The sequence below is a fragment of the Phaenicophaeus curvirostris genome, chromosome 4 (assembly GCF_032191515.1).
Source record: "Phaenicophaeus curvirostris isolate KB17595 chromosome 4, BPBGC_Pcur_1.0, whole genome shotgun sequence".
In the NCBI taxonomy this organism is placed as follows: domain Eukaryota; kingdom Metazoa; phylum Chordata; class Aves; order Cuculiformes; family Cuculidae; genus Phaenicophaeus; species Phaenicophaeus curvirostris.
In genome coordinates, this window is record NC_091395.1 from 76,267,996 (window position 1) to 76,295,046 (window position 27,051).

The 27,051-nt window shown below is 44.4% G+C and overlaps 1 protein-coding gene across 1 annotated transcript in view; it reads right to left on the reverse strand.

The window, feature by feature from the left end:
- DNAAF9 (dynein axonemal assembly factor 9) overlaps positions 1-26,573 on the reverse strand; it is an 84,359-nt gene extending 57,786 nt beyond the window's left edge. Inside the window, exons 1-5 of the mRNA XM_069856679.1 lie at positions 26,461-26,573; positions 13,509-13,588; positions 6,112-6,231; positions 5,176-5,300; positions 309-405 (exon numbers count right to left, since the gene is read on the reverse strand). Coding sequence (XP_069712780.1) covers positions 309-405; positions 5,176-5,300; positions 6,112-6,231; positions 13,509-13,588; positions 26,461-26,546 — 508 coding nt within the window. The 5' untranslated portion in view covers positions 26,547-26,573. The remainder of the gene's footprint in view (positions 1-308; positions 406-5,175; positions 5,301-6,111; positions 6,232-13,508; positions 13,589-26,460) is intronic.
- Positions 26,574-27,051: the final 478 nt, after the last annotated feature.

The following is a 27,051-nucleotide window of genomic DNA, read 5'->3' on the forward strand; positions in this document are numbered from 1 at the left end:
TTATATAAAAGAAGTATTTATCTGGAGCTCCCATTTGAACAGAGAACTTCTGTAGCAGCAGAACACACTTCTCTGAATGCAAATTATTTCTCTGCCTCACGCTGTGAGCATTCCCTCTTCAGATGAAGTCTGCAGGCTTACATTTTTCAGAAAGAAACCCAACTCTTAAGCAAGAAGAGTCTAAAAGGAAACTATTAACATATTAATTCTTATTTCTCACCAAAGGCAAGAAAATTATCATTTCCTGAACTGCACGACATGCATGCTGCAAAGCACTTACACTCTAAGCATAAATCAAGCCAACCTACCTTGGCAGCTGTAGGGAATACCAATGCGACTGCAATCGCGAACCATGTCTACAAAGCTGGAAATTTTGAATTCTTCTGCAGCTTCTTCATCTTCATACTGAAAGAAGTCATTTGAAAACAGATTTTATTAAGCATGCCTAACTTGATTGTTAGCTTTGCACTAAAGAGCTTATATATTAGACTGTTTTAATTTCAGGGCAAACGTCACTTCATGTAATCTACTGAAGTATTACCCACAGGTTCCAGAAGGCCAACTATATCCTCGGGGCATCAAAAGAAGTGTGGCCAGCAGGGCGAGGGAGGGGATTTTCTTGCTCTACTCTGCTTTCGTGAGACCCCACCTGGAGTCCTGTGTCCAGTTCTGGAATCCCCAACATAAGAAGGAGATGGACCTGTTGGGTCCAGAGGAGGCCACAAAGATGATCCAAGGCCTGGAGTATCTCTGCTATGAGGACAGGCTGAGAGAGGTGGGCTTGTTCAGCCTGGAGAAGAGAAGGCTCCGGGAAGAAGGGGCTACAAGAAAGCTGGTGACTTGCCACTTAGAGAAAGAAAAAAAATTACCAGCTTAACAACACTAAGCCAGGAGAGCCAACTGACATGATGAGCCTCGGAGGCTAGAGAACGAGCTCTGAGAACCTGCTGGTGTCTGAGGAAGGGGTTTATGTAAGAAAAGGAGGAGGAAAGAAGAGGAGATACCACCATGCGAAGCTATTTTGCTGTTTTACACTAGTAGTGGACTGAAGTCATTTGAAGACTTTGGTAGACTGAAGAGCAGGAGCTAAGAACACATAGAATCACAGAATGCTTTAGGCTGGAAGGGACCTTTACAGGTCATCTGGTACAACCCCGCAGCAGAAGCAGAGATATCTTCAACCAGATCAGGTTGCTCAGAGCCCCATCCAATTTGACCTTGAATGTTTCCAGGGATGGGGCCTCCACCACCTCTCTGGGCATCCTGGGCCACCATTTCACCACCATCATTATAAATTTTTTTTTCCTTATATCCAGTTTAAATCTTCTCTCCCTTAGTTTAAATCCATTACTCCTTTTCCTGTCACAACAGGCTTTGCTAAAAAGTCTGTCCCCATCTTTCCTATAGCCCCCTTTAAGCACTGGAACGCTGCTATAAGGTCTCTGTGGAGCCTTCTCTTCTCTAGGATGAATAGCCCCAACTCTCTCAAGCCTGTCCTCTTATGGGATGTGCTCCAGTCCTCAGATCATGCTTGTGGCCTCCTCTGGATTCCCTCCAATAACTCCATGTCCTTCTTAGACAAGTCTCAGGGAAGCATAAAAATGAGACTGAAGAGACAAATCACACAAAAATCATCTTTATAACAGAATAAAAACCTAAAAGCGCTCTCTGATTTTTATCTGAAAAGGTGCAGTTTAGCAGCAAGTCTGAAACCAAGAGGCCCAGCACTGCTGGGTACTGCAGGAGTTACTTGCTTCTGGAGCAAGATCAGAAGGCAGCGGTGTTTTATCTATCTTTTTTTTTTTTTAATATTCAGTGCTCTGAACTTAGTATCAAGGTAAATCACACAATTAGGAACTTTTTGTATGCAGCTCGTTCGAGCCGCAGGTTACACCCAACAAATTTATTTTAAGAACAAGTTCTTTTAAGATGAGCCTGAACTTAAGATGCAGCCCAAGTTCCTCCACGATATGGTCTTTCCTCAGTCCCAGGAAGCCAGATCAAAGTCACAGCTCAAAGCCAAGCCCCAAACAACTGCCAGTTTCTCAAGACTTAAAATGCCTTTAGAATGAGTACTTGGGTTTTGGCAGAGTGCTAAAGGCTTGCTCACTATCTGCTATCACAGGTAGAAATACAGCCTGTCCCACAAACCATACAGTCACGACACCCAGAAAGCTTATACAGTCTGGATCAAATATCAGTATTTCATCTTATCTCGCTGTTTTCAAAATGAGCATTACTAAAATTATGGGGTTTGGATATTCACTTAAATTCCTCTCTATAACTACCTGAAAGGTGCTCTCTATAACTACCTGAAAGGAGGTTGTAGAGAGGAGGGAGCTGGGCTCTTCTCCCAAGTGACAGGGGACAGGATGAGAGGGAATGGCCTCAAACTCCGACAGGGGAGATTTAGGCTGAACATTAGGAAAAAATTCTTCACAGAAAGGGTCATTGGTCCCTGTCAGAGGCTGCCCAGGGAGGGGGTTGAGTCACCTTCCCTGGAGGTGTTTAAGGAATGGTTGGACGAGGTGCTAAGGGACATGGTTTAGTGTTTGATAGGAATGGTTGGACTCGATCCAGTGGGTCTCTTCCAACCTGGTTATTCTATGATTCTATGATTCCTGTGGTCCAGTTAAAGGCAAGTAGGAAGGAAGAAAGCAAGAAGCTATAGGTTTTCCCAGCTTCATCAAGAGTAGCACAGAGCCAGGTAAGGTGTTGCTTGGTTTGTTTCTAAAGTTCTTAAGGCTTTATGGTTTCTTTTTTTCTTAAAAGCAAGCAAAAGTTATTTCTAGCACTGAAAAAATGCTGAACAGGCAATCCTGCTGTAAACAGGATGCACTTAAACCCTGACACAGCAATGTGGTTCGGTTTCTCTTCCAGAAGTAATCTGGGAAATTGGCAATTCTTATACATCAGAAATGTGACTGGAAGTGCATCGCTCAGCTCGTTTACATGAAACAGCCATAAAGTAAACCTTGTCTTTTCAATTTCACAAATAGCAAGGCACATGGTCTACCTTCCTAGCTACACCATTATTTCAGGTTGGTACTGTGGGCTGTTGGACTATTTACCACTATAAATGATATAGAAGCCCATAAGCAGACACAGTTGAAATTCAATAGCTGAGATTGCAGTTGTGCAAGCAATAGCGTGTTAAGAACCACCCCAGTCTTGACTCCACAATGTGTGTTTTACAACCCTCAGGTAAGCTTCAAGATTTGCCTTTCAGTAGGAATCTTGGCAACAGGAACACTTGATGAAGCCAGGCTTGATATTTTGCTACAGCGCGCTTAAACCTGCAGCTCAGCTGTTGATATCTTAACAAGAAGCCCTCTATGCAGCCTTGGTGGGACTGCATTTAGAACACTGTGTCCAATGTTGGGACCCACGCACAAGGCAGACATTGACAAACTGGAGCAAACTCAGTGAAGGGCCACCACGAAGATCCCTGAGATGGAGCATTTGTCCTACAAGGAGACAGCCAGGATCGTTCAGCTGAGACTGAACCTTACAGCTGCCTTCCAAGCCCCACAAAAACATTATTGAGATGGTGAAGCAGGCTCTTCGCAGTGGTCTGCAGTGGCAGAATGCACAACAAAGGGCATGATTTAAAATGAGAGGTTCAGACTGGGCAAAAGGGCTTGAATACTGCATTCAGTTTCAGGCAAGAAGGGCATCAAGATGCTGGAGCACGTACAGAGAAGAGCAACAAAGTTGGCGAATGGCTTAGAGCACAATCCTCATGAGGAGCAGCTGAAGGAGCAGAGTTGTTCAGCCTGGAGAAAAGAAGACTGAGGGGAGACCTTATCGCTCTCTTCAATTACCTGAAAGGAGGTTGTAGTGAGGTGGGGGTTGGTCTCTTCTCCTTGGCAGCCAGTGACAGGACAAGGGGAAATGGCCTCAAGGTGCACCAGGGGAGATTTACGTTGGATACTAGGAGGAATTTCTTTACTGAAAGGGCTGTCAAGCACTGGAAGAGGCTGCCTAAGGAGGTGGCTGAGTCGCCATCCCTGGAGGTGTTTAAAAGACAAGTACATGTTGTACTTGGGGACATGGTCTGGTGTCAAACTTAGCAGGGCTGGATCTACAGTTGGACTAAATGATTTTAAAGGTGTTGTTTTCCAGCTGAAACCATTCTATGATTCTATCAGAACAATCAGGTAATGGAACAGATATCCAAGAAAAGTTCTGCAGTCATCATCCTTGGAAGCTTTCAACATGCAACTGCAAAAAACCTCAAGTAAACTGATCTGATATCATCGCTAACCTTGCCTTAAGCAGGAGGTTGGACAGGATGATCCCTTTTAACCCAAATTATTTCATAATTCTGTAATCTGAACTATCAAACAGCCACATAAAAACACTATCAATCGTAAGCCCCATCTCTTTCAACGTGGAATCTCAAGGGAACAGAATTTTTCTCTTCCTGTTCATTTTCCCTCCAGTTTCACCCACTGGCATCACAGGCTCCCAACCCAGTCCCTTCGGATTTCAATACGATTCTCAACTGGAATAAAAAGGTTCTTATCCTACACCTAGATAAGAAAAAATACCTGCATTTTTTACTCCTCAAACAGACTTTAGTATAATAAACACGGCTTTGTTAAGACTACCCTGACTCACATCTGGTAACCACAATGAAAGAAAATGAGTGATGAAACTCAGGTTTTTTCCTTATTGAGATCAATGGCTCTTGAAAGGTAGAGTTAAAAGGTAAAATGAAAATACATCATTTGATTTTATCTGGCTTACTAAGCCATTTTTTTTCTAATATTCTAAAACCATCAGCATACAACGCATTAAAACACTGCTTTGGGCACAAATAACGCTGTCTCTGAGTGTTGCCTGTGGTACTGGATTCACATTCTGTATTTCTCACAACACACACTTATCCTCGTTAAAAGATCACTGACTCATGTCGAAGCAATAGTAATTAGTGGGAGAGGGGAGCAATTTGTCTTCATGCCCCAACAAATACAAAGTATTAGAACGATATTCTTCTCCCACACTTCAGAAAAAAAATATTAATAATCACATATATACACAGATCAATCCCCTGCTGAGAATAAAAAAGGAAAAAGACTTCTGGAAGGAGTGTTAAAAAGCAGTCCTCCACTTCAACTTGCAACTCATTAGCAAGTTCATTAGCAATTCTCATCTGTGTTTTACACTTACCTCATTTTCAGTTAGACAGTGAAAATGCAGGTTCCTCCAGTGTGCCACATATGGCAAAAGATGATTATAATTAACAGGGTTGCAGTACAGATGGACACTGTCAGGTTTTATTAATATGATTATATCTGCAACAAGCAGAACAAATATTATTCCAGTATCAAGACTCCAAACACAGAATTATACAAGTACAAAAAACCCACAGAAACTGAATAAAAAGCACTTTTTCTACAATGCAGCTCATCAAAAGAAACTTGTTTAACTATTTGAATACACAATCATCCTCCACTTCAAGAAAGAAACACTTGGCAGCCTAATACAGTTTCAAGTACAAGAGCACTTCCCACTGTTCTGAACAACAGTGGGATTTTACTGAAGCCTTGCACAAACTTGCATCAGCCTGTCCTTTGAAAAGCCAAGAGGGTCAGTGTTGAGTCCTTAAAGAAGTGTAAACGATAGCTGGTCTTGCCTGATATTACATCAGCAGGCTGCTGGATCTGACTAAAAGCCAGCACTGCAGACACTCAGTTTCATGCGAAAAAGGGAACAAAAATCTACGATCACGATGCTTGGCCGCCTTTCAAATATTACAAAAGTGAGTCAAGATGTTAAAGTAAAAAAAAGAGCTCAAGTGCTTTAGAACTGCAGAAGTGTGATCACACAATAACTGATAACACATATATATGTGCCTACCATGACAGAAGTAGGACTTCTTGTAATAGGCTCTATTTGTTGAGTTTTAGAACAGGGGGAAATGGACAAAGAGGAACACTTTTAAGAACAAGAGCTCTCCAGCACTGTTTAAGAACCGTTTTTCAGGTGTACATAAACAATTAGAGATTTACTGTCTCTTTTTCATTTGAGGTACACCCCTTTTCCTGTTCACCCTCCCTCCAGAACGACTGAAGAACAGGTAAAAATGCTGAGTGTGTTACTCACCATCAAGAACTTCTTCAGGAAAGCCACTTCTTTCAAAGTCATTGTTATTCTGGCTATACAAGCCAAAAAGCAGGTAGTTTGCCAGCTCCCTGCAGCCTTCATTGTATCGACTATCTATTCCTGCAAAAGCAAATTCAGATGTGAAGATGTGTCTGTGTTGTGTCCTAGTCTTGTACACCAGGAAAGTTTGGTTTCATCTCTAATATGAAACTATGGGAACAGGAATATCATAGAATCATTAAGGTTGAGAAAGACCTCCAAGATCATCAAGTCCAACTGTCAGCCCAACATGACTGTGCCTACAAAACCACGTACCCATGTGCCCCATCTTCACATTTCTCAGACACCTCCACGGACAGGACTCCGCCACTGCCCTGGGCAGCTTCTTCCACTGCTTCATCACTCTTTCAGTAAAAACATTTTTTCTGATGTCCAATCTAAACCTCCCCTGGTGGCACTTGAGGCCATTTCCTCTCATCCTATCACCTGTCACTTGGGAGAAGAGACCAACACCCACCTCGCTACAACCTCCTTTCAGGAATGAACTCAACTCTCTCCCATAGTCAGTGGGCACTTATTAATTTAAACATACTGGGAAAATAGGATAGGGAAAAGGGAGTTTTTGCAAGTTCATCACCACATGCTGACACTCCACTCGACCTAAATACACAGGCATTGCTTAAAAAACATTTAGTAAGTCTAGTTTTCTGAAATGCTCTGCATCAACAAAAGTTCAATTTTATCTAGTCATTCAAACTGAAACATCTGTCTATGCAGCACGCATTCCAATTAATATGTTCTTGATTGAAGCTTCCTAACAAACTAATCCTGTGACCTAAATCTCCAGCTTTGGAATACATGATTAAACATTATCTTATCAGCATTATAGTGAGTCACCAGGAAGCCAGCACAGACTTCTAGCAAATCATGAATAGATATTCTGACAAAACAGGTATACAGTTTCCAAGGAAAACCTTTGCTGATCCTCAGGAGAATGAAATTAAAACAATCAAAGATCTGGAGCATGAAGAAATAGAAGATAAATACAAGAAGAATGGAAACAGGCCAGAGATTTAGGAAATGTTTTAATCTCTCAAAGATACTCACAGTCATAATTCCTAATGCTACTCTAATAAATCAAGTTAACTCCCCAAGTAAAACCATGCACGAAGCAGCATCTTGGCATCCACACACGACAAAGGTCACCAGTCTTGACTGCCACAGAATTTCTCACAAACACAAATGCCAACTTTTCCTACCAAGTCATATTAGGATACAGTTGGATGGCTGCCAATAAACCAAGATTTGTTACCGTTGTCCAAAGAAGAGATCACGACACTGATAATGTAATAACACAGCCTGGATGTCTGGGTTCCAGGAAAACTAAATACTCAAGAGTCACCTGAATGCCCCAGAAATAGGAACAAACCATAGGCTCTTCCAACTATGGCCTTTGTTTTAAATTTCAGCTTCAAAATGCTAACCAGATGCCACATCTGCATCCAGCTACTGAATCTTACAACTTAACGAACTCCCTTGTTTGTGTCGTGATTGCTCTTTGGATAGGCTCATGAATTTTGCAGGGTATCAGATATTTGGTGTAAGGCTACAGAAGAGACAAATTCAATAACTTCAAAGTGTGCTGAAGCTATGAACCTCTGTAATGACACTCCCCACTCATGGATTCGTGGTTATTAGCACCAGCTCCACACTACAGCACTGTATTCCTTCAGCCGTTCTGGGAAAGAGAGAAGCTGCATCGCATCCTCTCCAGCTTTCTCAGCCTTCAACAGTCTTTCCAGACACAATTTTGTAATCCTCACACTGTCTAGCTTCTAGTACTGATCTGCCATACACATCCACATCCACGCAGCACGCTCCTTTTAAAACAAGACACAAGTTTGTGTGTTAGGAGGCATCCCCTGAGAAAGCTTTAGCAGTCAATCGGTAACTCAGGTCATGGCATCGATAAGACTCAACTAAAGGATGCTCAGACCCAGCCACTCAATTTTAGCCCCTGCTGAAATGTTTTCTCTTTGCTGTGCAAATAATTAATCCATAATCTCACTGCCATGGATCTGGGAACTCAGGTGCAAAAGACAGAGGAGAGGGAGAACACACTGCCTGCTTTTATTTTATTTACATTTCCAGCCCTGTGAAAGCAGGCATCCCAATGTAATCCAGAATTCAATAGGACACAACACACTAATTTGGTGCCAAAGCCCCTGTCCCTAGGTGGGATTTTAGTTACAAGCGAGTGTGGAGACTCCGTTCTTCCAGGAAGCAACCATCCATTTGTTCTCCATTTAAACATAATCAGTCTCCTTGAAATCAGCTGCAGCCATAGAAAGCTCGCACGCACATTGTCCTGAAGATAATCTGTTTTACTGATTACTTGCCCAACTGAGGCAACTTTTGAAGGCCACCAGATGCGCAACAACCTGGCACAAAGCAGGAGTTAGGACAGTCCCTATCGGTGGCAGCAAGCTGTTAGATCAGTTGTTCTGCAAGCAGCATCACTTGTGTTTCACAAATAAACATCCCCTATCGCATCAAAAGTTAAGCTCACAGAGCAGCCTCAGCTACAGGCCAAACAGCATGGATGCAAGAAGGAAAAAGTGCGATTATCACAGCTATGAGGGTCATCGCTTGGGTCTCCAAAGCCTCAATGGCCAAGGATAAGACACAAGGGAGCTGAAAAAAGAACAGAACAAAAATGAGAAACTGTCCTCATGAAAGAAAAAGTTGCAGTGTCACCATCGCTTGAAGAGTTTGAGGTTTGATCTGGGTGTGCCAGCTCTCCTCTGCTTCATGGCTGGAGAAGACCTTCAAAGCTAACTACCAACCCCTGCTTTTTCAGCTATTGACAGGAGGAGGGGGAAGAGAAGACAAAAAGATGATGTTAACGAAGAGGGCAGCTGTTAAGTTAACTCTTAAAACAGAGGCAAATTTATTGCTTGTAGAGCACTGACAGGCTAGCAAAGAAGGTATTACCTTACCATAAGCCCATTAACTCTGCAGAATACTTGGTTTATGTGTTCTCTGGGTTTTTTTAGTATCCAGCACAGACGGGAGTCTTCATATTGAGGCTTTATTACTATTCTGCAGAAACATATGGAGTTAAAAGAACAGATATAGCTAGCGGAAAATAAACAGGAAAGGAAACAATGTCAAAGATAAGATACCTCCAGAGAGCATATCAGGAGTTCTCAATAGAACAATGGGGAAAGCTCCTCGTTAGGAAACCCCCACGCCTGCCTCCAGCAGAGCTGGGAGTTCAGTAACTCCCAGCCTGTTCCCAACTCATCACAAGGGTGCACTTAGGGAGTGATTCAGTCTAAAAGCTCGTGGCTGCCCATGGAGCCAAGCCTGCTCCTTCTCCTGGAGTCAGAGCTTATCTGACCTCCTACAAGCTGATTCATTTTGCTAAATTGGCAGAAAACTAGTCTGGCCAGAGATAAGGGGGGAAGAACTCTCAGTTCAGTAGGATGAAGCGGGTGCAAGATATCAACAAAGTGCCAGCACTAATGCAAAACGCATGTGGGGAGGGAAGACGAAAGGGAAGAGTAGCAGCCCAGGGCAGGCTGATACACCCCTTCTGCAGAGCAAAACGTATTCAACTCAGCCATCACTCACATCTGCAATTTCACAGTGCCTAAGCTGACAAAAACAGAGACTACAGGTAATAAAAAAAGTCTTGCTTTGTCCCAGCTATGCATGTCTGACCAGCCCTGAGCATCATGCAAAGCACAGTTCCATAACACATGGAATATCCATGCGAGCTTCAGCACACCAGGGAGGCAGCAGGAAAGTGAGGTTGGAGAGAAAGGTTGGATCATCTTTGGACAGCCGCCCAAACCAGCACGCGGCTGTGGAGCTGCCATCTAAGAGAAGCAGCAGAACAATCATGGTCTCCACAGGGAAAAGGAATGGGATGAATAATCAGTATGAAACGCCAGTGATTCTTCTCCACATCCTAAGAGCCTTATGTAGGAGAGAGATAAAACCCAAGGTAAAATAAACTTAAAGATTACCGTCCCAGTCTCTGAAGTTTTCCTGTTGTCTTAAATGGAGGACAAAAAGTAAATACCAAGGTCTGTAAAAATTTAGGTTAGCTATGCTGAACTGCAGAACAGTTTGATCTACAGATTTACAGATAGTACTAAACCCAGATCCTCAGAAATCAGATCAAACCAATGGTGAGCCCAAGATCTCTGTTGAAAGGTAAGTGGCAATAAACACCACTGTTAAAAAGACAGTTTAGGGTATAATTAAAGTAGCTTGACAGTGTTTTCTTAGCAACAGCAACATGCTCCTGCTGAGCTATCATGGCTTTTTAAAGCTGCCTGACGTTCCAATGTCCGCATTTCTTTTTCCTGCCAGCTGTGGTGACTTCTCTCCCCAGCAAAGAATGCAGGAATGTCACCATACAACCACTCTACAACAAGAAAACAGGATTCTTAAAAAAAAAAAAATAATCTAAATAATTGTCTCAGTAATTGGTCAGTTCTCATCTCTCTTTGGAATCTTACACTGCTGGTTTTAACTTCGTATAAATATTAACCTAGTTGAAGTGAATCTGTGACAGGTTATATCGGTTTTATCTCACAGCCCAGTATGCAAAATTACAGTTTGTGTGAAGGAAAAGCATTAACTCCAAGTCATTCCAGACAGCCGGGTGAAATACAACATGCACCAACAGTAAAACACCTACTTACAAGGGTATCTGCTTTCCGTACAAGTCAACAGGATTCAAAATGCGAGACTAGCATATTTTTTGTCACCTGAACCTTGTATCTGAAGACAGATTTAATGCATTTATAACAGAGTGACATGCCTGCTTAATCAGAAGGTATGTGAGAAATTCTGCAGGCTACATTAGTCAACAACAGGCCCATTGTGGGCACCGAGGGAGATTAGGGCAAAGCTCGAGTCCCACAAACACACTTCCTATATTTCCATAACAGAAATGCTTATTCATTAAGAGGCACGGTCTTATGCACAGACTTAAATGCTCCACATGATGCTGTGGATTACACATAGCAATTCCTCTTGCCTGTAAAGTTATCCCTAAAGCCATCATATGATGTTTTGAGTGGCTATTCTTTGCCTGGGATTTACAGCAATGTCAGAATTAACAATAGTCAAGAAACATTACTGTGCCAAGGGGGAGAATCAAGAGATGGCACTGCTTGTGTTTTATTAGACTAGCACCAAGGGCAAAAAACCAAGTACTTTATCCTGTAATAAAGTTTCATTGGAAGGTTGGCACAGTGACCTTACAAACCTTCTAGCTGTAAAGTTACTACAAAGCCAAGGACTTCAACTCTTACGCTAGAGATGTGTGGGATAGCGAGAACCATGTTAATACAGTTAGCATTGACCAAAAAGAAGGAGGTTATACACATTTACAACCTTTTTGCAGTTCAGTAAATGAGTTTCTTCAAGTTTTCTTGCTGCAACATTAAGAAAACAAACAAACCAGCCAGGCTGTTGTATCATTTCTTAATGTGAGCTCGTTACTACACATAACTTCTTTAGAGCTACATTTCATCTCTCCACCTTTAGCCGTAATACATTATTCAAATAATTACTCCTTAGTCTTGTTCTCTAAGGAATTTCCATCATCATTCATGATTTTTTCCTTTAATAGCTTGATGCTAATTATAGAGCACAAAACAGAGTCAATGTTTCATACAGAAATGATATTAAAGTGATACAAAAGGCCTGTTATTTTCTGACAGTATATTTGCACATGCAGCTTTGTTCCATGTCACCCTTTTCTCCCAGCCCCAGAACAAATAAAGCCCTCAAACCACGTGCTGGTTATAGCCCACCATTTCACTTGTAACTGCTTCCCAGGTTTCTCATGTGACTCTAAATGCATTTTGAATTACTTCTCCCGAGGCAAGACTGCCCTCCCCCTAAATTCATGTTTTATTAATCTTACCACTTTTATGATTACTCCCCCACGCTCCACTGAGCCTGTTCTCACCCATCACCCTCCGCGGCTCTGCAGATCAGGATTCCTAACGTTGGCACTCCTCTACTCTTCTCTATCGCCTCAACCCCTTCCACTTCCCTGCTTCTAAGAAGTAGCCAGCTGCAACCCACAGGCCTTCAGCCTTGGGCTTTTATGCCAAGCACCAGCTAGAAAGCAAACACTGCCTAGACAGCTGAATGTTCACTCCAAATAAACACAGATTAAATTACCCCCATTTTTCCTTCAATTTGGACATTAACAAAGATTATCTCTACCCTCCAGCCACAGAATTTTCGTAAGGCTTGCAAGAACGCTGATAATATTATTCCTATTGTAGCAACCATGCCTGAAATTAGTCCATTGACCTAAGAATTGTTTAGGGATAAAAACAGTGTAAGAACATGCTGCTTTTGGCTGGGGTAGAGTTAATTTCCTTCACAGTAGTTGGTATAGTGCTGGATTTGTGCTGTGTTGATAACACAAGGATGTTTTAGTTATTGCTGAGCTGAGCTTACAGAGACACAAGGTCTTTTCTGCTCCTCACCCCAACCCACCAGCAAGTGCTGGGGGTGCACAAGGATTTGGTGGGAGACACGGCAAGGACAGCTGACCCCAAATGACCAAAGGGATAATCCGTACCATACGACATCATGCTCAGCAACAAAAGGTGGGGGAAGAAGGAATTTGGGGGCGTTCAGAATGATGCCACTTGTCTTCCCAAGTAAGCGTTAAGCATGATGGCACCCCGCTTTCCTGGAAACACCAGCCTGCTGAAGGGTAGTGGTGAACGAATTCCTTGTGTTGCTTTGCTTGCATGCACGCCTTTTGCTTTCTCTGTTAAACTGTCTTTATTTCAACCTGTGAATCTTTTCACTTTTATGATTCTCTCACCCATCCCACCAGGCAAGGTGACCGAGCAGCTATGTCGTGCTTAGCTGCCAACTGGGATTAAACCACAATAATCAGAGCTGTCCATTCACTGAGAAACAGGGCTGGGGCTCAGGGCAGGAAGGAGACCACAGAACAGTTTGGGTTAGAAGGGACTTTTAAAGCCCAACCAGTTCAACCCCCCCCGCCCAGTGAAAAGGGACATCTTCAACTGGATCAAGCTGCTTAGAGCCCCATCCAACCTCTGCCAGTGTTTCACCACCCTCAGCATCGAAAATTTCCTCCTTATATTTAGTCTCAATCACCCCTATTTCAGTTTAAAACCATTACTCCTTGGCCTATTGCCACAGAACCTACTAAAAAGTTTGTCCCCACCTTTCTTATAAGTCCCCTTTAAGTACTGAAAGGTTGCAATAAGGTCTCCCCAGAGCCTTCTCCACAATGATAATCATCTTTCTGAAACTCCTGGTATCTTTATCGGTACAGTGAGAACAAGAGAAAGGGGGGATGGGAAAGTAAAACTAACCTAAAATGCATAGGATTCCATCAGGCTGAGATTTGCTGCTCTGTGTCAGGATACTCTGAATGTTTCGAAGGCGGCTGCAGCTGCAAAAGAAAAGAGAATTCATCCTTAAGGTCAGCATTTTGAAGTGTTCAAGTTTGGTAGGCTAAAGAGTTGATGTAGCTTTTATTCTTTATTATATAAACAAAGCAGACATAGTTTATCTTGACTATCTTTTGTTTGAAATACATTCAGACCTCATACCAAACCTCAGATTATTTATTTTTGAGCACTAGAAGATGAAGTACATAGGGCCGAGAGAAGACCAGAGCCCCTAACTATCCCTTCTAACCCCGTGCCCTGTTAATCACTAACCTCTAGCAAACATTTCTGCTCAAGTTTCCCTCTCGCCAAGCAAGTAACACTCCTTTCTCTACCAGAAAAGTATCAAGCGAAGCAATACAGGGCAGCTGATGTCCAGGGAGAAAGCTGACAAGGGGAAGGACTGCAATAGCTCCTACACCCCAGGAGAAGTTTGCAAAAGATGCATTTTGGCACCTCCAGCACCATCAGACCACTTCCATCCTGTGTAACTCCATAACAAGGACACATCTCAGAACTCTTACAAGATCACAGAATCATAGAACAGCTTGGGTTGGAAGGGACCTTAAAGATCATCCAGTTTCAACCCCCCTGCCATGGGCACGGACACCTCCCACTGGACCTGTTTGCTCCAAGCCCCATCCAACCTGGCCTTGAACACCTCCAGGGATGGGGCAGCCACCACTTCTCTGGACAACCTGGGCCAGTGTCTCACGACCCTCACAAGAAAACATTTCTTCCTATGACTCCATCTCAATCTCTCCTCTTTCAGCTTAAAACCATTCCCCCTCATCCTATCCCTGCACTCCCTCATCAAGAGCCCCTCCCCAGCTTTCCTGTAGCCCCTTTCAGTCTGGAAGCTGCTCTATGGTGTCCGCAGTGCCTTCTCTTCTCCAGGCTAAATAACCACAACTCCTTTAACCTTTCCTTGTATGGAAGGTGCTCCAGCCCTCAGATCATCTTTGTGACCCTAAAATCAAAGCAAAATGCATATTATTTGTGTAGGGGAGAAGTGGGAAAGGCATAGGGAACTCCAACTCACAGGGTCTCCATGTCCTCTGCTAATAAACCATGAGGGTCATGCTATCCATGGTGTCTCAGGGATGCTTTCCCCTCCTGGTACCACGAGACCCAAGGATGCCACCCAGTCATTATTATAAGCAGAGACATAAGGAGAAATGCAGAACTGAGGGAACTTAGAAAAGAGAAAATAATTTTAGCAAGCACTCCAAGTCAGACAGCTCCCAACCAGGGGATTTTCTGTTATGGTTTAACCTGCAGGTGCTACACTTCTTCCTGGTATCTTGCATTCCCCTTTAGAACTTTATTTACCTCATACTGGAAAACATTCAAAACCAAGTCTCATTTAACATAACAAAAGCTGAGCTCCATGGGAGCGCAGAGATCATTTTCATAAGATGCATGTTACTTTTCTCAGGAATTCTGTAATAAAAACAAGGGTTTTTTTTTTTCTCAAATAAACAGTTAGGGAAAATCAAAAGCCTAAAGTATAATTCTCATTAATTTACACTAAAAAAACATCAAACAATACCAAGTGTTGCCAAGACTTTCATAACCAAAATGAATTATTACAGAAGGTTTAATTTATTTGGCCAGTCTTTAAGACAGGCAAAAAAATCAGCTACAACAGGCACACAAAGAGCAACATTTGTGCTTCTAGGCAATATTTGCAAGCTCGTTTTAATACAGATAGAAGACAAGAATTTTCACTGCTGATATTACTGAAAGTGTTTTCTTGTTCATAGTCTTGTTTATCAACTACAAGCCATTCAGCTCTAGGAAACAAATGTCTCTTATAGCAATGCCACAACAGAGCTAAATCTGTGATCTGCTCAAGTAAGCAAGAATTCCTATTTCCATCATTACTTAAGCCAAGAAAAAAAGCAAACAGACTTTTTCGGTAATACTACAATTATTCTGCTCTATTTTCTCTGAAAGGCAGAACAAACATGAAATCTTTACATTATAGTTAAAGTGCAATTCAAACATCCACAACAGAAGACAGACAATGTTTGAAGATACTTTTATAGAAGTACAAAATTAGTGAAAAACTCAGGTTTATTTTTTCCCAGTTTTAGGTCACTTATTTGAGTCCTGAATCCCTCCATTATTCTTTTTTCCCCCTGAAACCTACCTTCCAATTCACACTATATGCTGCACTGCATCACAGTCCACTGTATGGATGAATGGATATTTTGATCCATCCCAAGACACAGAAAGAGGGACTGAGGCCACTGATGACAGCACAAAGACACTGAATCAGGTATTACCAGCTGCTCTTGTCGCCATGGAAGTGATGATATCAATTCCATGAAAGAAGCAGTGAACTTCATGCTGCACGTTTTAGCAACTTCTGATTATCGTACATATTCAGAAAGCAGGGATAGGACAACGGAGGGTGGTTTTAAGGTGGAAGAGGGGAGATGGAGATGAGAAATCAGCAACAAATGTTTTACTGGTGGCAAGGTATCGGCCCAGGTTGCCCAGAGAAGTCAGATGCCCCATCCCTGGAGGTGTTCAAGGCCAGGTTGAATGGAGATTTGAGCAGCCATGACATGGGAATAGGAACTTCATAGAATCACAGAATCCCCAGGTTGGAAGAGACCCACAGGATCATCGAGTCCAACCATTCCTATCAAACACTAAATCATGCCCCTCAGCACCTTGTCCACCCATCCCTTAAACCCCTCCAGGGAAGGTGACTCAACCCCCTCCCTGGGCAGCCTCTGCCACTGCCCAATGACCCTTTGATGAGCTCCAAGTTACCTTCCAACCCAAACCAATCTGTAATTCTATGATTATTAGCTCTTTAAAATCTAGCCTACAAATGAATTTCACAGCTATCTAATCCTAAGATCTTATTCTGGAAGATTTTCATTCCATCATTAAACAGGACCCCAGAGTGGCTAGGTGAGAGACGATCCACTATGGCGAGCTGTACGCTCCTCATATTTTTGTACTTCCTATGTCACAAATCAAGAGCAGAAAGCACTGCTAGACTCTTCCCTAGGGTTATAAACAAAATTGGACTTATTTAATTTGTTAGGATGCATACAAGCCTCTATTTATTTAAGGACCAGGTGCAGAAAAGTAGAATTGCTAAAGGCTTTGTAGAACACAAGAATGTGGAAGCAACTTTCCTTACAAACAAAGCCCACATGAAAAGAAAAATGCTTCCCAAGTCATCTCCAACAGAATGGTTAAGAGAAAGCCATGCTCCCCGAGGCTATGTAAGGACAGACTGAAAGGACTGTAAGAAAGCCTGCCCAAGGACTTCTCCAGCGACACAAAAAGCAGTTTCCAAACGGGCTTTTATTAAAACTTTGCCCTTGTTGGAGGATGCATCTTCCTGCTTAGAGTGAGGAAAGAAACTGTCATTGAAAAACAATACAGTGAATGCTTTCAATCTGAAAGCACAAGGGTTAGATTTTTTAATAAACTCCTCTCAGAAACAAGATGCAAAAATCCCCCTATCGCATACTTCCAACTTCTACTCTCAAGTCAAATCTAAGCGGTTCTCCAGCCAAAGACAGGTTTCTCTGGATTGTAAAATATGGTTAAAACCTCTTATGCACTACAAACAGCGCACCTTGATTCTGCTATCAGTTTTTTCCCCTTTCCTGATCGCTTTTAAAGTACCAGTTACAAGTATATTTGACAAAGAACAAACATGGAAACTCCTTGTAAGAAACTCTGGGGAAATATACTTCCATGTATTAAAAACCATTATTACATGATACAAAGTAAGCTATTCCTAAGATTTTTAATTTCACACTAATAGGTTCAACGAATGGGAGACACAATCAAATACATTTCTAACTTAAAACAAAAAAATCACAAGATGAACCCATGATAGGAGACCAGAATAGAGCAAACCAAAATACCCAGGTTTTTGTTGCTTTGAGCCCATGGAAGTATTTTCTGATCTGTCAGAGTAAACTGTGGTGGTGGAAAAAAAAGGAGATGAAGAATTATGAGAGGAAAGTACCTAAATGTTTGTTCTGAGTTAGGCATTTGTTTCCCTCCTTAAGATCTGGAATTTTACTCTCCTTTCAGTGTCTTTCACAGATATTGTAACTTCAGTGTACCCCTTAAAAATACATAAAGTTCTCAGATTAAGCTGCTACAAAATTTCTGCTAAGCAAAGCTGAATGTCAGTGCTACGTTTCCTTCAGGAGAAAGCTCTGACATAAAAGAAAAGAGCGTAGGGCAAATTATATGTTCATTATTGTGTAATGAGATGTACAACCATAAGGATGTTTATTCCTATCTTAAGCCTAAACAGCCTTCAGCAGAGGATTCTTCCTCGCTTCATTGAAAGAAGTGGCTTCTATGAAAGAAATCTTTGAACAAGCTTCTTCACAGAAATATTCCCAACGTCATTTCAAGTGTGTGTAAATCGTTACATTCAAAGGCTGACATTAAAAACAGAAGACTTCTGTGTCTGAAGAAAGCTGGTATTCAGGAGGAGGCAAGAGAATAATTAGAATTCTTATGACATGCTTTTAAACAATGTGGTCTAAACTGTGTACAAAGTCACAGAAACAAATGGCATTTTCTTGCATTTGGCGTTAGGCAGTCATCCCACAAAAACAAAGAAACTGTCCTGGGAACAAAATTCCATCACTTTTCCCATCTCCAAAGCAATTGCACCAACAAGGGTACTGACTTTTATTCTTTTCAGTTTGCCACAGTAACACAGTTTCAAACAGAAGTGATGAAGAATAATCTCCACACAACGGCGCAGCCCTCTGGGACTGAGGGTGCGTCCCTGGGAGACGTAGACATGGCACTTGGGGACATAGTTTAGTAGGCACAGTGGTGTTTGGCTGATAGTTGGACTGGATGAGCTTAGAGGTCTTTTCCAACCTTAATCATTCCATGATTCTATGTGGCTCATACATAAGTACAACTTAAGTCGTGGATGCCCCATCCCTTAAGGCATTCAAGGCTAGGTTGGATGAGGCTTTAAGCAACCCAGTCCAGTGGAAGGTGTTCCTGCCTATTGCAGTGGGTTGGAACTGGATGAACTTTAATGTCCCTTCCCACTCAAATCATTGTACGATTCTTTGAGATGTAACTTCTCTACTGGCTTAAGCCAGACCAAGAGCCTAAGGGTGCTGCCAGGGCCCATCTCGCCCTTCTCGCTGCCTTCATATCTGCACTAATAGTCTTGAAGCCATGTGTCAAGTCAGATCAGCTTATGGATCCAAACCAACCCCATGAATTAAAAATATGATGCTTTCAACCCACGGCAAGCTGACCTGACTGCTGATAAAAGCAGATCAGAAGGCAAAGCCACATTTTGGGGGGGCATCTGGCAACAATGTCTGCCTGGACCAATTACAAAACTCTACACTGAGACACTTGGTATTCTGCTCATCTTGGACAAGATCCAAAAAAAAAAAGGGGGGGAGAAGATAATTGACAATCATTAATTTCAAAGAATTAGCGCTCATCTGTTCACGTCTTCATACTAATTATGCAAAGTACCTTGCTTTACAACATCCTAGCCTGTCACAACTTAGTAACAGACACAGTGCTGCAAGCCATGGATGTTGGCAAATAATGGGAATATTAACAACTGTGCCTTTCTTAATCAGAATGAATTACGGTATTTTAATTTTCCTTTTATTTATGTTCCCACCACATGTTCCTTTTTTCTGTATCTCTTTCCTAGCTGAATTTATTCTGCGCGCAAGCTTGTTGTTATAATTCTGTGGTATTATACTAACGTAACAACGATATCAGCATCGATCCCTGATTGATTCCCAATGGATCTGCACAGCCTGGCTCGGCCACAGCTGTGGTTAACACACAATTCAGCTGACAAAGGATGCAATTTCCCTGGGCTGAGTATGTTTTGCTCCATGTTGGCAGATGTTACGCTCCTCCCCCACAAAGGCCGGGCAACCTTAAAAACCCACATGGGAAAAGCTCAGATAGAAAGCAGTGAACAAGAGGAAAAATCCGAGACAGCCAGGCAAGCTTGGGCAAGTCCTTATGTTAACAAGGATCATCTCCAGGGAATGACTGAATAGATTCATGCTGTCTATCCAAGATAGACACCAATTTTAACATTAAATATTTGATTTTATTTAAATAAAGAAAGAAAGTAGAAAGATAACAGTTTATTTTCTTCTGAATCTCACTTCTTGTTAACTTGCTGCTACCACCATCTGTTTCCACTCTACCCTCAAAAAAATCAAGGTTATTTTTCATGGGTCTTTCGTTGACCTCATAATTTCTACTAGAAACATTATTGTCTGAATATACTACAGTATGGGATTTCCCACCACCATCTTCATGTATTTGTGAGAACAGAAAACAGAAGCCAGACTGAGTTAAATACTCTCAATATTTCATTGATTTCAAAAGCAGTTTACATGAAATTTCGTATCTAGATTGAACAAGAACATGCTTTCTCGGTTTTCCTTCTTTTCCTCAGCTCACCAAAATCACTCTGGTTTACTGCTTGGCACTCAGAGACAAAAGCATTCACATTCTTTAAAATACATGACAGTTTTCTAGGGATTTTCAAAATTTCTCAACAAAGAACACAGGGAACCTGACCATCGATAGATCAAGTTTAAAATCACCTAGCACGTTTAGCAAACATTAGAATTACACATAAAAGAAGAAATTTCAACTCTGTCCATGGATGCCCTCTCCCTGGTGGTGTTCAAGGCCAGGCTGGATGGGGCCTTCAGCAACCGGGTCCAGTAGGAGGTGGCACTGGGGTTGGGACTGGATGGGCTTTAAGGTCCCTTCCAGTCCAAACCACTCTATGATTTTACAGGACCAAATTCCTTACTCTTTGACTTTAAATGGACAGCAGTTTTCAATTCTGTAATTTGGAGACCTCAAAGCAGACAGGAATGGGGTGATTCTCTGCTTATAAAACATTTGGTATTACCTGACACCATTTGTCAACTACAATCCTGTTCAGGATCTTCGGGGCCCCTCTGAACAGCAGCGTTATTTATTAAGAATGCACAGCAATAATCGTACTGGCATTTTCTACAGTCATGCTGGATAGTACAGCCCTTCGCATACTTGTTCATGGTGAGTAACTCACAGACAGGACATCAACATCAGCTTGGGCTGGAAAAAAAGTGGAGTCCTTCCACAGCTGCAACCAAATGAGAGGTTGTCCACCACCTACACACACGTGCTTGCCTGTCAGACCTGCAGCCTTGATGTGTTCTCTGTTTAACAGACTGATTTTAAAACACTAGCTATTTCCCCCAAAAGACACGATCACCTGAGACAACGACAATATTTGAAGAAGTAGGAAAGGCCAGCAGCTTGAGTGTAACTGTTATGCTACCAGTCAATCTTTGATCAGAAAGACAGAGCAAGCGTTCAGTAAATCATTACGACTGGAAAAGACCTCTCAAATGATGCAGCCCAATGCCACCGTGCCTACTAAGCCATGTCCCAATCTGTCACCATTCTTTGGGGAGAAGGTCTGAAGCTGTCACCGTGCTTTGGGGAGAGGGTCTGAAGCTGCCCAGGGAGGCGGTTGAGTCCCCTTCCCTGGAGGGGTTTAAGGCACGAGTGGACGAGGTGCTGAGGGACATGGTTTAGTGTTTGATAGGAATGGTTGGACTCAATGATCCGGTGGGTCTTTTCCAACCTGATGATGCTATGATTCTATTATTTGAACTCATCCAGGAACGATGACTCCACCACTTCCCTGTGGTGGACTCCTCCACAGTCCCCTGTTCATTGGAACAGGCAGCCTGTTCCAATGCTTGACAAGTTTTTTGGTGAAGCAGTAGTTCCTAATAACCAATCTACATCTCCCCTAGCGTAACCCCAAGCCACTTCCTCTCATCCTATCGCTTGTTACTTGGGAAAAGAGACCAACAGCCACCTTGCTACAATGTCCTTACAGGGAGCTGGAGGGAGCGATGAGGTCTCTCCTCCGTGTCCTCTTCTCCAGGCTGAACAACCCCAGTTCCCTCAGACACTCTCCATAATCCCTGTGCTCCAGAGCCTTCCCCAGCTATATCACCCTTGTCCAGACACACTCCAGCCCCTCAATGCCTTCCCTGTAGTGAGGGGACCAAAACTGAACACAGGATTTGAGGTGTTGCCTCACCAGTGCCAAGTACAGGGCTTTGATCTCTTCCCTCCTCCTGCTGGCCACACCATTTCTCATCCAAGCCAGGATTCTGTTGGCCTTCTGGGCCACCTGGGCACACTGCTGGCTCACATTCAGCTGCTGTTAACCAGCACTCCAAGGTCCTTCTCCATCAGGCAGCTTTGCTGCCACTCCTCTCCAAACCTGCAGCATTGCATGGGGTTCAGCAGCAACCAAAAGTGACACTGCAGTGCCTTAAAACTGAATTTACTTTCAGAGCCCATCAATGGGCCACAACCCTGCAGCCACAAAGCATGGAGCCAGACACTTCGCCTTCTGTTGAAGCTGAATGAGCACAAAGGGGAAGTGTCAGCTGATGCTTCGCAGGCAGCTGAGTCACAGCAATAGCTCTGCTCCTCTCCTTGGTAATTTTTCCTTCCCAAGCACTTATTCTACATTTCTGTTTCTATCAACTATGTACTCCTGCATCACTCTAACTTTGGCTACAGTCTAGCACTTCACAGACCCTGTCATCTCATTTCCTAACATGGCAGAAAACCATCCACATTCAATGAATGGGGTTTGTTTCCCTTTTTTGACTCTTGTAGGTTGGATAGGACCTTAAAGCTCATCCAGTTTCATGGGCACAGGCAACTCCCACTGGATCAGGCTGCTCAAAGCCCCATCCAGCCTGGCCTTGAACACATCCAGGGATGGGGCAGCCACGACTTCTCTAGTAACAGCGCCCCACTTCAGCAAGCTAAATTATCTCTCTCTTTGCACAGCTAAAATACAGTGCATTCCTTAAAAATATTTCAGTGTAAGTGTCCCATTACAAAATCCTGAACCAGGGCATAATTACATAAGGAAAACATGGATACAAACTGCTAATCTTTCAACACAGATATGTCCCCTGTTAAAACTGGTTGGGAAACCACAGCTCTTTCGTCCCTGCACCACCACACTCCCAAACCCCCAACCGCCTGCTCCTCTGAAGCCGTAAGGAAAAAAAAAAACCACACTTACTCAACCGCTATGTGATTAAAACCAGAACGGTTTAGAGGATGATAAAATTAGGGATGTAGGCAGAGACAACATAAAAAAGAATCCAAGTGCTCATTTTGCATTTCCCCCACATACTGAGAACTCAGTTGTATTATGTTACAAACATGAGTAATTAATAAGGAGGATTTGCCTACTCGTCATAAAGGTAATATAAAAGTCTGTGTATCCAAAGCCCTACCAAATGGAACAAGTTTACATTGATTTTAGACAACCAAAAGTATTTAATAGAAATTTTGTCCAGAAATGCATGTATTTTAAGGAAAAGAGTTATTCCCTGCTGACTGCAGGCACAGGAAACATGACATCATCTTCTAAAAACCCGTACTGGCTACTTTGGGCAATGCTCATCTCTTCATTAAGGGATTTTTTCTTTTCGTTTACAAAACTATTCTTCACCTCCTTTTGTTGCTGCAATGCCTAGGAACGCTAGCTCCCAACACACCACACAACAAACTAAAGCTCTGAAGTACATGGATGAACTCCAAGAATTATCTCTGGCCGTTTCTCGACTCTTTATATAGACATCAGAGTTTTTCCATTCCTGTTTGGGACTTGGGGGACAGGAGGGAGGAGGGTAACGGATTGTTTTAAGTTATTTTTATTAACTGCTTGGTATCTGCTGCCTTGCTTGGGAAATTTATTGCAAACATTGGTTTCCCTGCCTCCATCTGGCCTGAAAAAAAAACACCGCACAAGGATGAATGTTGAGGAGGAAGAGGAAAAAAATTAACGGCTGACATGCCTCCTACAAACGCACCAAATTCCAGATGCTGCCTGGATCTCCCAGTGGAGCTCAAAAGCTTGCAGATGTTCACAAGGAGCCTGAATGTTCTCATGGCAGGATCTCAGATTACAAAAATCACTCATAAAGAGAGGGGCTCGAGTGGAAACCATTTTCTCTTTCAGATTTTTTTTTTTGCCATCTTGGTGTTTTGTTACTGATTGTGAATTTTTAGATACTTTCCAACCATAAATAAATACTAAGCTCTCTCTAAACAAATAAGATTCATTTATTCAGTGAAAAAATTAGCTGGAAAGGTCATTTTTCTTCCCATTATGAAGAGCCCAATTTCTAACTGCAGGCACAGAGTGAACAACCAGTGCAGAACAGCCATGTTTGTGTATTTCAAGCAAACACAACGACCTCCATTTCTCTCCCACTGTGCAAAATTTCCCATTTCACAGGCACACTGTTGGAAAAATAGAAATGCTTTCCTCCCCTCCTTGAACAAAACACCAAAACCTTTTATTTTTTTAAAGGTAAAAGCTATGGCAAACAGAACCATTTAATACCCAGGTAGCTCGGCCAACTGTTTGCTTGCAATTTACTTGCAGTTCTGCAATTTATGTGCAATGCCCCAGTTTCTCCATTATCTGGCTTCACGCTGGTGAATATTTCCATGTATTGTGCTACAGCTACTGGAAGCACCAAGCACTTGAGCTCCTGGGCTCTTCTTTGTGATGCTCAGACACTGCCGATACACCCTGCAGCCCAGTCCCCACATACGGATGCACCTTAAATCTCTAAAAGGAAATGGAGCTTTAGCAGCCAAACGCTACCTGAGCTGACACCCGAGCTCCCACAGAGCCAACATGATCATCTAAGGTGTCCCCACGCCCCATCTCTTGTCCAGCCTTACCCTCCACACTTCCAAAGCTCAGGGAATCTTGTCTTCATACCCTCCAGCAGCTCGCCACACAATTACACAATCTCCTTTCTCTCCATAATCCCTCAACCCCTCCCAAATCTCTGGACTCCCTACCTTAATTCCTACCTTTCTCAAGCCCTTTTTCCTTTCTTCCAAGGCAGCCTCACACACAAACCCCCCCAAACCAGACCTAAACTTAGGTTCCCTGAAGCAACACCTCCCCAAACCCCTCTCTCCAAGACCCCCAAACCTCTCCCTTTGTCCCCCATAGCCTCCCACACACCCTCTTCCAGCCGGATCCAGGATTTGCCGATCCCTAACACCCACAGGGTCACGTCAGTCCCCTGGTGCCATCCTCTCAAGGCCATCAATACTTCTCTCCCTGCAAAATCCGCCTGTCCTCACAACTTCCCATCCTTCCCACCCATAGCCACAGCTGCTCCTAACACTCCAGCCCCCAAAACCACCACAGTGACTCCAAAATCCCCTACAATACCCCCCAAAACTCCTCAATGCTCCCTGCATGCCCCCAAATCTCACCTTAATGCACCCATTCTGCTACCTCAGCCACCTCAAAGCCCCTAACCCCCCCTATTCTTCCCCCCACCCCATTCCAATGCTTTGAGCATCTCATTTTCCTCCCAGTCACCACCTCCAGGGCCCACAGCTCCCTGAACACCCCGGTTTCTCCCTCTTAACAGCCCTAAACCCTCTCTATGAGCTCCTTCAATGCCTCCCCAGCACCACTAGTGCCCCAACCCTGCTCCATGCAGCCCCCTCCTTCACACTCCTGGCCCCCCAGTGCCACTTCAGGGACCCTCTAGCTCCACGCAGACCCCTTCTTCCCACTCTCAAACCTTCTTACTGTCCCCTAAACCCCAAACCCTTCAGTGTCCCCCAAACACCTCAGCATCCCACAAACCCCAAAACCCCTCTGTGCCCCCCAAATCCAAGCCCCCTCAACACCCCCCAAAAAAACCTTCAGCACCCCTCAAATCTCAGCCCCATTAGTGCCCCCCAAAACCCCTCAGTGCCCCCCAAAACCCAGTCCCCTCAGTGACCCCCAAACCCTTCAATGCCCCCATCCCTCTCAGTGCCCCCAAGCCTCCTCAGTACCCCCCAAATCTCAGCCCCATCAGTGTCCCCCACAACCCTCAGTGCCTCCAAATCTCTCAGTGCCCCCCAAACCTCAGCCCCCTCACTGTCCCCAAATCCTTCAATGCCCCAAACTACTCAGTGCCCCCCAAACCCCTGCAGTGACCCCCCAACCCTTTAATGTCCCCAAATCCCCACAGTGACCCTAAAGCTCAGCCCCATCAGTACCCCACCAGTACACTCCTTAGCGCCCCCCAAACTCCTCAGCAACTCCAAGTCCCCTCACTGCCCCCCAGAACCCCTCAGTGACCCCAAAAACCCAGCCTCCTCACTGCCCCAAACCCTTCAATGCCCCCCAAACCTCACCCCTCTCGGTGCCTCCAGCCCCTTCTGTACCTCCTAAATACTCCAATGCCTCCCAAACCCTTCAATACCCCCCCAAACCCCACCTATCCCAGTGCTCCTCCAGTCCCCTCAGTGTCCCCCTAACTCTCCAATGCCCCCCCAAACCCCACCTCTCTCAGTGCCCCCCCAGTCCCCTCAGTGTCCCCCAAACCCTCCAATGCCCCCCCAAACCCCACCTCTCTCAGTGCCCCCAGCCCCATCAGTGCCCACCAAACCTCAACCCTCTCAGTGCCCCCAGCCCCTTCAACGCCCCCAAACTCTAGCTCCCTCAGTGCCCCTCCAAACCCTCCAATGACCCCCCCAAACCCCACCTCCTCAGTGCCCCCCAGCGCCCTCAGTGCCCCCAAACCTTCCAATGCCCCCCAAACCCCATCCCCTCAGTGCCCCCCAAACCCCTCAGTGCCCCCCAAACCCCTCAGTGCCCCACAAACCCCTCAGTGCCCCCCATATCTCAGCCCCCTCAGTGCCCCCCAGCGCCCACCCCTCCCTGTCAGCTCCTCACCATCACCCCCCCACGCACTCCCCGCTCTTCCCCCGCTCCCCCCCGTACCTGACGAAGGCCCGGGGGCCGCGGGCCCGGCGGGGCGCGGGGCGTGGGGCCGGGGAGAGCATCGCGGAGCGGCCGCTCAGCGCCATGGCGACCGCGATGCGGCTGCGGGGGGGGGGGGGGGGGGGGGGGGGAGGAGCGCCGCGATCACCGTGCAGCGTGAGCGACGCCCCTTGCGTAAGCCACGCCCTTTGCGTAGCCCACGCCCTTTAGTAACCCACGCCCCCGAGTAAGCCCCGCCCCATAATAATCAACGCCCCTTGCGTAAGCCACGCCCCCTGCGTTAACCTCGCCCCTTGAGTAAGCCGCTCCCCTTGCGTAAGCCACGCCCCTAGCGCCAGCCACGCCCTCAGCGCGTACCAACTCTACCACACGCTGGGGGGCACACACACCCCGCAAAGCCACTTCACCACCGCACTTTCCACCCTTCCGGGGGCACAAAATTCACCTCGACCTTGTCTGTGTCTCATCTGAAACGAGGGTGGAAAGGATTCTGCCGCTGTCACAACTGGGGACGAACGCAACGAGTGAATTAGATGGTTCTCCCCCCCTCCGCCACGCATGGGATCGTCCAACGCGGGGCGCAGTCCGAAC